We start from the raw sequence: 9960 nt of genomic DNA, 5'->3' as shown, positions 1-9960 counted from the left end.
TTAAAACGCAGAAATGTGACGCCCAGTTCCCCTTTTCACACATTAATTTACACGAAAGTCCGACCTAGGCTAGGAGTGTAGCCCCCCCCCCCCATAAGATTTATATAAATTAACGCGACCATATTATTATACTATAGCAATTATTTGTTACACACCTTAGTAAATAACATATTTCATAATACTTTTTAACTGTTGATTTTTAATTTACTATAACTAAGTAATAGTAAGTAATAATTATTTTATAATGAATAATGCTTTTTTTTTTAGCCTAACTCATTTATTTAAGAAACAATGTTTAACAAGAGGAAAAGCTTTTTCACAACAGTTGATATTCCAATCACAAGGGTTGTCTTGAAGAATCAAGTCAACATTAATGACATTTCTACATGAAATTATAATACATTTAAAAAATTAAAATGTTTGATGGCATAAGTACTTTTGCCTTAATAATTTATGTTATTCTTTTGCTGATTGCACTGTTGGTGCTTACTTTCGTAGTGTTGCTTGTTCACTCTGGTCTTTTCACATCTGTTGATGATGTCGGGACGGGAAAACCACCCATAGGGCAGGCTATTATTGCTTACAGATTTCAGAAAGGACCCTACAATCAAGCAGGTCAAATATTCACAGAAGCAGCTTTGATTGCACCCGATAATAAAGCTTTGGGAATATATTATGATGATCCAAATAAGGTAGGCTGACTGGTAGATCTAGATTCTAGAATCTAGTCACTTCACTAGGCTAGGAGTAGGATTAGGATAGATCATTAGGACAGGAATTACTTTATTTTTTAGATACAAGCTGTCTAGCTAGCGATAGATATATTTTTTCAAATAACCTGCAGTGAGGTAATCAGGGTGAAAAAGGCAGAGACCAGTGAAGGGAAGAGCAGTAAAGAAAAATAAGTGAAGTAGGCTAATCACTAAGTAATAAGGTTCCCCTTCCAAGCCTGGCGGTCTATGGGGCAAGTGAAGTAGAGTTCACCTGTTTCTGTGACCTCTGTATGTGAAGGGATAGTGTGATCAGCACTATGCCCAGCCGCCTTTACTTTCCCTAAAGTGAGTTAGGTACTTATCAGAGCTGGGTGTACTCAGGGACGGTCTTTTGACTTGAAATTGGATTTGAACTAGAGACCTATGGGTAAGGCCACTCCATCCCTAAATTAAGTGAAAGTACCAAAAAGTTTACAGTAGAGCGGGCCTAGTCCTAGCATTTTGTACAATTAAGTTCAGTTAAGTTTACTTAATTTCCAATAGATTTTGGGATAAAGTGTAGCATTCATATAGGCCTAGTGTAACAAGTAACTAAGTGAAATAAAGTGACAGAAAGGTTAAGTATTAGCAGTTTAGCTAAGCTTTTGATTCAAAAATTTTCCTTACAAATACATTTTCTCATTCATAAACATGTAAGCTAACAAATAGAACTGGGGTGGCATCTTCTTAGTCTTAGGGGCTAGAATGGATTAAGTGCATTTCAGTATAATTGGGAAAAAATGCTTTAAGAGATGGGCAAATACTCAAATAGGTTTATGAGCCAGGTTACAGAACAAATTAAATTTGTATCTCAAAGTAGAACTGTTGACAGAACTAATCTAGATCTATAGCATAGCAAGCCTTAGCTTAACTAGAGTGTAGACTGTCTTGTTGTAACTTATAATTTAAGAAAGGAAAGCATGCTGTGAAGTCTGAGTCAACGGATCATATGGCACATATGTATGGGGCCTATACATATTTTTACATATACTGGCTGCAAACGGGGCAATATCAAAGTTTTTCTTTGTCAGTATAATTACCTTTACATATTAACAGTGATTCAACCAAAAGAGAAACCTTAAAATTCTATATACAGCAGCATTAGAGCTTGTGTGCTGCAGTGTGGGCCTACTTTTATGTAATTTAGGCCATAAACAAATTTATTTCTGTTGAAAAATGTGATAGATAGGAGGATTATGCAAAGGAAAAAAATATTTTGAAGCAATAAAACAAATAGTGATAAAAACTAGAATGCTGTTTATTAGTACTCTTTTGCAAGAGTTGAAACTTTACAATGAATATTTATTACTTGCATAATATTTTAATATTTATTATTATATTACACAATGAAAATGAAATCTAAGTCTTATTTACCAATCCTTTGATTTTTTAGTAACAATCTTGGTTTTAATTCCACTCAGGTTGACTCCTATAACCTGCGCTATGTTGTTGGATCTATTCTGAGTGAAGGAAATGCACCAGTGGATGAAGAGATGGTCAAGAAATTCACTGACAAAGAATTCAAAATTCTCCATCTGCCTGAGGTTGTGTAAACAAATTTTCCTTCTTGTTTTTCTGTTTAATATACACATTTAATTGTTGTTTATTTTTTAAAGAACTCCACACATATCCAGTTTGTGTATTTTAAACATTTGCTTATTTGCTTGCTATCAGGTATCGTATGCTGTTCACACCCAGTTTCCACATATAACGACATTGTCTATTCTTATTGCAACAAACAAAGCGTATCCTAGGCTTAAAGAATATATTGAGGTAAGATATATCTTCATTTTTATTTAACTTATTTGATTTCATCTGTAGGTCTACTAATCTTGTATGCATAGTGCAAAGTTCGTTGAGAAAAACATAACTATAAGCTCTGTATAGATAAATCCCTTGTATATGCCAGAATTACAAACACTTATTTTTTTAGGGTAATATTTTACAATAATCAAAACATGATTAATCAGATTTTTGCCTTTTTGAATTTGATAGTAGTGAGTTGAATGTGTCACCATATGATGTTTGAATAATCTATAATTTTATATGAAAACATATTCTTACAAAATTACTAGTTTAAAATAATTATTTGAAAAATAAAATTCTTTTAATTCTGTTTTTTTACACCTTTTTACTTTCTCGTATATACGAAGTATAGAGAAAGTCTTGTAATCGTGCAAAAAAAAAAAAAAAAAATCGAGATTTTTACAAATCTCGACGTTTCACACCTCACTGATACGGAAAAACATAATTTTGCAATCTTGTCCGTATGTCTGTCTGTGTGTCTGTGTGTCTGTCTGTCCGTGTGTAAACACGATAACTTGAGAACCGTTACAGCTAGGTTGATGAAATTTCGTATATAAGTATTTTATCAAAATCGTAGATCCGTATCAACTTTTGAGCGATTTCCGATAACCGGAAGTGGTACTTTTCCTACTTAGAATTTTTCAAAAGCCTATAACTTGAGTACTATTTCAGATAGATAAATGAAATTTCATATGTAAGTAAAAGATCTAATTCTCTACCTTCTATCAAATTTTGATTCATTTCCGTTGACTGAAAGTAGTACTTTACGCTACTTCCGATTTCTCAAAAAACTAATGTAAATTTTAAAAGTAATAATAATATTGCGCACCATTATGCGCTTTTTTATTTGGCGTTCACTTGGTGTGCAATTAATTTGTCTACGAGATTTTATTCTATTTTTAAAACTTTAAGTATTTAAAATGGATTAAAAATCATGTCTATAGCCCGAGTTCCCATCCCCTGTTATTTTATATAAGAATATTCGAGAAAGTTTAGGGGAGATCACTCCCGGTTTATTTATATTTGCTTAGGTATGCAATAATTAGTACATGTATCGATCTTTTATTCTAAATTTTTTTCAAATGTTTATCATTCATAATAGGAACGCAAACTGTGTGCCTATCCGTTTATTGAGTATTATGATGGCAAAGTAATTCATTTCATGGCGCCCCTGTCCAAACAAGAGGAGTTCTTTGTGCCTGAGTGTGAGCAGGAAGCTGGAGGAGACCAGCCATCTACTGAGTGTGAGTCTACGATGCTAAGCACTAGTCAGTCCAGCGAGGAGGATTACAACCAGCAGGACGTGACCCAAACTTCCGTTGATGACGATTCAGAGAAAAATGAGGAGGCTGAGCCAGTTCAGGAGCAGGCCAATGGTGATGCCGAGTGTATCCAGAAGGTAGCAGATTGTAATGCTGAAGCTGCTGGGAATGAAAACAACAGCTGCCTGAAGGCTACTGAAGATGATCAAGGATCTGATGATTCATCCTCGTCTTTTGAACTGCTGAAACATGACATTGCTGAATAAGTACTGCGCGTCAGCTCTTCTGCTTGATGAGCTTAAGTGCTGACATTTCAGCAGTTGTATGTGCTTGATAAAGTTTTTTATTTTTATCTTGCTACAATAGAAAAGAGCAAAAGGTGTGTTTTGCTTGTAAAAAGCATGTTAAGTACTTGAGTAAATTATTGGTCATGCAGTCATATTGTCTTTCAGTAAAGCCATATTTGATATGTTTCAGAGAAAGTTTAGAATATTACTTGTAAAAGTTTTTTTATAGATAAGATACTTTTTTGAAAATTCCGTTGTTTTAAATTTAAATGATCATTGAGATACCCAGAGAGTAGAAGGGATGTCGGACATTTATTTTCTTTTTTTTTAATTGATTACCTTAAAAAAAACTGTACTTTTTATGCAAGTTATTGCGGTAAAAATTATATTCTTAGTCAAAGTTTTAAGCACCATCTACACATGATTAATAGAATGTTGGAATACTTCCTAATGTTTACAGTCAATCTCTGTCTATCAAAGCTGATGTTGCTGTTTGTCAAGGCTTTACAATTGTTTGGTGCACACATTTAAATGTTGTCTAAATACAGACTAGTATCTACTGTAACTGTGTATAATTATGACAAGCATTCCATACATACAAAATTTTATTTCATTTCAAACTCAAGTAGAAGTTGTGACATTTTATTTTATTTTGCTCCATACTATTGATATAGCACAAGATTTGGTCAGTCTATTTGTTTAATCAGAGTTTTGGTGGATTTTAGATACATTTTTATTATTTTAAACTATGGTGCTGCCCATAAGTTTCTATTGAATTTCTAAATTAGGATCACACTTTTACTGAGATTAAATAGAAAAAAAAAATTTTTTCGGATCCTTGCTAAAAACAACTAGGCTGACATTGATGTCTTTATGTTGTACTTTCCACTTAAATCCACTTCATCATCAGTGTGTTTTACCTCAGGTCTCATTTCTAGATTTTCTCCCTTTGACAATTTTGTTTGGAGAAATCAATACTGTTGATATTCACTGCACTCACAAAAATTAGATTATCACTACCTAATCAAGGGAGATCACTATAAATTAAATATAAAATTCAGAGAGTAGTTTTTACTTTTTGTTAGCTGTAACGAAAGGGGAAAAAAAAGTTTTTTTTTAACTGTAAGACTTGAAATAAAATAATATGTGATTCAAATTTCCAATGTTTAAAACCCTGTAACCAAGGGTTGCAGTATGTATACCTACACTAACCCAGTGAGATTTGTTTGTTGCCATTGTAGAAATTTGCTTCTCACTTTGTATTGTCCCAGAGTGCTGCTGTTAATAAGATTTGTTGGTACTGTTTTGTTTACTGCCATTATGCTGCAAAATAATCTCAACAAATTCTATTCTCATCTTGTCTATGATTAAAAAAAAATTTGAAAATTGTGTTTGCAAATACAATAATATTTTGGATTAGCAGTGTGTGTTTTTCAAATTTAAAACTACTTGTCATTGTTTATCTAGTGCCTGTATCACTAGAGCTCATCTACTTAATTTAATGACACTGGATGTAAACATCAAGCAAATATTTAATCCAGACCAAATTAGTAAGGTAAATATCTAACATTGGCTAATATCACATGCGTTCATATTTTAATGCACCCAACTTGTGTTTCAGTGTTTAGACAGACCAACATCCCATCATTTTAAATTACAAGAAAACTTGTCTTTCAGTTTTTTTTTGTTTTTTTTAAATACCGTAATGCTTTTTAAAAATCATTTTAGATTACTATTTATTTTATGTGCATTTCTAAGTGGATATTAAAATTATTTGATTACAGTTGTACTGTTGTCCTATTTTTGTATTGGTGTATTTGTTTTAAAACGTACAATTTTAGATGTGACTAAAGATGAAGTGGAGTTCATCTGTTGCTTTGACCTTGGCATATGATAGGATTGCTTGGCCAACACTTGGCCTTTACTTTCATCATCATCTTTTCCTTGATGTCCATGACACATAGGGCAGATGAAGTAGAGTTCATCTGTTTCAGTAACCTCGGAATTCAAAGGGATAATGTGGTCAGCTATGTGCCCCGCTGCATTAGCTCTCCTTTCATGTCAGGTACTCATCAGAGCTGGGTGGACTCAGGGATGCCTTACAGACTTGATTCTGGGATCCTAACTTGAGACTTGCTGGTTATGGGTTGTAAACTCTACCATCTAACCATGCTGTCACTTTGACCATTACTTTTCTCAAATCAGAGCAGGGAGGATTCAGGGATGTCTTGCTATAATGAGCTCAGGAACCAAAGTTGAGTCTATTAGTTATTGTGTGCTACAGGCCTACCACCAGTGTTTCTTCCAGACTTTTTTCGCCGGGGGGGGGGGGGGCACTGTAAAAAGTATACATTTTCTGTATGAATTCGATTTCGTTCAGGGGGGGGGGGGGGGGGCGAGAAGAAATTCTGCCAACCGCTAGACCATGCAGTCTCAGTGGACAAGGGCTACTCGTTTTATAAACCTATATATGTCAGCTTAAATAATTCAGTGCTACAGTTAATGTTCAATGGTAGTCCATAATTAAATGATTAATTTTGTAGTACTACTAAAAATATCTCAACAGGTCAGTATTAAATAATTCAGTGCTATGGGTAATGCTCAAAGCATAACCAGCATGATATACGACAGCTTAAAATATAGGAGCCTACTTTAAAGATAAAAAAAATTCTTTTTACAATGTATTTAATCATGTGGAGAATTTTCAATTAAACGTTTAATATTAATCAAAGCTAATATATGGACGTAGAGCGCCACTTCAAAAAGGGGAGATAACTGAATAGTATGAGAGACCATTGGTACATTTTGGACTAAAAGCCTGAAATTTAAAAGTTACAGAACCTGATTAAAGTTTAGATTTATTGCATCCGTGAACTATTTTGTACCTTATATTTCAAAGTTAATGGGATGAAGTGGTCGTATGGTAGAGTGGCGACTACTAGCCCGAAAGTCTCGAGTTCGGGTTCCTGGTCCGTAGAAGCTCCCCGAGTCCACACAGCTCTACTGGTAGGTACCAGAGTTTCTTTCAGGCATCTCTTCGGGATTTATATAGAATTTATATAGAAAGAATATACTTTTAACAGTGCCAGCCCCCCTCCAAAAATTTTAGTCCGACCCCCCCCCCCCTGAAAATTTTACGTGCCCCCTTCCTCTTCCCCCCCCCCCCCCCCCCGGGAAAAAAGTCTGGAAGAAACACTGGTAGGTACCTGGCACATGTGAGGGAACGTAAAGCGGCTGGACATAGGGCTGACCAGAGGCGTAGCGAGGGGGGGAGGGGTGACACCATTTAGGGGGTGACACCATTAGGTGCCGCACCCAACTCTACTCCATCTGCCCTGTGGATGATTAGGTCTGAAAGGATAACTTTTCTTTTATTGCAAAGCTGTACAAGTTCTATAAACGTTTTCAAGAAATGTATTTTTTTTAAACATGGGCATTTAGAAATCTGTCATGCAAAAAAAAATAAACCGGGAGTGATCTCCCAAAATTTTTTTGGAATATTCTTATATAACTTGGAATATAGACATGAGTTTTAATTACTTTAAAAAATAGAATCTCATAGAAAAAATAATTGCGCACCAAGCGAACGCCAAAACAAAATGTGCATAATAGTGCGCAATATTATTAATACTTTATAAATTTACATGCTTTTTTTTAGAAATAGGAAATAGCGTAAATTAGTACTTCCGGTCAACGGAAATTACTCAAAATTTGATAGAAGGTAGAGAATTAGATCTTTTACTTGCAAATTAAATTTCATTTATCTATCATAAATAGTACTCACGTTATAGACTTTTGAAAAATTCAAAGTAGAAAAAGTACCACTTCCGGTTATCAGAAATCGCTCAAAAATCTACGATTTTGATAAAATACTTATATATGAAATTTCATCAACCTAGCTGTAACGGTACTCAAGTTATCGTGTTTACACACAGACAGACAGACACACACACAGACATACGGACAAGATTGCAAAATTATGTTTTTCCGTATCAGTGAGGTGTAAAACGTCGAGATTTTTTGTAAAAATCTCGATTTTTTTTTTTGCACGATTACAAGACTCTCTATACTTCGTATATAAGAGAAAGTTAAAAAAAAAAAAAAATTAGAAGCGCGATCGTAGGTTTAAAGTATCTGTGGAGCCTGGCCCAAAACATGAGAACCTCTGAAATATGACATCACTACCCCGCTCCTTGTTGTTGACAAACCATGATGAAATGATACTGCAGTCAGCCCGCATCACGTGAATCAGACATTAACTTACCCACCATATGACGATACATACGGTTTCAACAGATCACACACAAATACACACACACACACACACACACCATCTATATAAAACAAAATTTAAAACACACATTACGGCAACCTCGTGAGCATAACATTTATACAGACCACCAAACACCATATATACATCTCTATTACCCCCCCCCCCCCCACACACACACACACACTCACACACAAACACACACACCGTCTATTTTAAAAAAAATATTTTAAAACATAGGCTCGTCAAAATGTGTACCAAGTGGTGTGAATGTATTGGAGCAACCAAGTTTAAAAGCATACATTATGCAAAAAACGAGAATAAAGAATCTCTCACCCCTACCTCATATAACAAGGTAAAACACCCCTACCTTTTTATGTCATAGGCTATAACTGGTGCACGGTCTTTCAGTAGACCTACAATATTTTTACCTTAAGTCTGCCAATCCCCCCACCACCCCCCCCCCCCCCCCACACACACACACCAAATATTGACTAACACAACTTTCCAAATATAAACCACTTTAGGCTACCTTGTCCATGAATGTTGTCCATTTATTTTTACGATAACGTTTACTTGGTCTGTCGAAACAATGAATGACGTCACAAGTGGATGCACCAACCCCACTCCCCTCCACCACTACAGCCAATTGAAAACCTCTCGTCATTACGCGTCAGCAGGGTCTACTCTAAGGCTGACCTTTGACCTTCGCTCATTACCAAACACTGTCCGACAGATACAACTATCTGCGTTACGTAAGCAGAGTGTAATCTAGTTGGGGCTAAAAATAGATCGTTCAGTCAAGGGACAATTGCAGTGATGAAATCCTAACACAAACAGTCAAGTCACTGGTGTTTGTATGTGGTACTGTAAGTCACTGGTGTTTATATGTGATACTGTAAGTCACTGGTGTTTGTATGTGGTACTGTAAGTCACTGGTGTTTGTATGTGTGAAGTCACTGGTGTTTGTATGTGGGATGGTATGTCATTGGTGTTTGTATGTGGGATGGTAAGTCACTGGTGTTTGTATGTAGTAAGTCACTTGTGTTTGTATGTGGGATGTTAAGTCACTGGTGTTTGTAGGTGGGATGGTAAGTCACTTGTGTTTGTGTGTGGGATGGTAAGTCACTGGTGTTTGTATGTGGGATAATAAGTCACTGGTGTTTGTATGTTGAAAGTCACTGGTGTTTGTATGTGGGATGGTAAGTCACTGGTGTTTGTATGTGTGAAGTCACTGGTGTTTGTATGTGGTACTGTAAGTCACTGGTGTTTGTATGTGGGATGTTAAGTCACTGGTGTTTGTATGTGGTACTGTAAGTCACTGGTGTTTGTATGTGGGATGTTAAGTCACTGGTGTTTGTATGTGGGATAATAAGTCACTGGTGTTTGTATGTTGAAAGTCACTGGTGTTTGTATGTGGGATGGTAAGTCACTGGTGTTTGTATGTGTGAAGTCACTGGTGTTTGTATGTGGTACTGTAAGTCACTGGTGTTTGTATGTGGGATGTTAAGTCACTGGTGTTTGTATGTGGTACTGTAAGTCACTGGTGTTTGTATGTGGGATGGTAAGTCACTGGTGTTTGT

General features: G+C 35.5%; 1 protein-coding gene across 1 annotated transcript; it reads left to right on the top strand.

Moving 5' to 3' along the window:
• Positions 1-292: 292 nt before the first annotated feature.
• On the top strand, positions 293-5893 carry LOC131930351 (testis-expressed protein 264). The gene is made up of 4 exons (XM_059286807.1): positions 293-692; positions 2174-2296; positions 2427-2525; positions 3661-5893. The coding sequence occupies exons 1-4, from the start codon at positions 417-419 to the stop codon at positions 4084-4086; spliced, it is 924 nt and encodes a 307-aa protein (XP_059142790.1). The 5' UTR covers positions 293-416; the 3' UTR covers positions 4087-5893.
• Positions 5894-9960: the final 4067 nt, after the last annotated feature.

Source organism: Physella acuta, unplaced genomic scaffold (assembly GCF_028476545.2).
Source record: "Physella acuta isolate Inbredline_101_S28 unplaced genomic scaffold, ASM2847654v3 ptg001761l, whole genome shotgun sequence".
Taxonomy (NCBI): Eukaryota; Metazoa; Mollusca; class Gastropoda; family Physidae; genus Physella; species Physella acuta.
The sequence above is the reverse complement of the archived record's forward strand: the minus strand, read 5'-3'. Positions and strand labels throughout refer to the sequence as shown.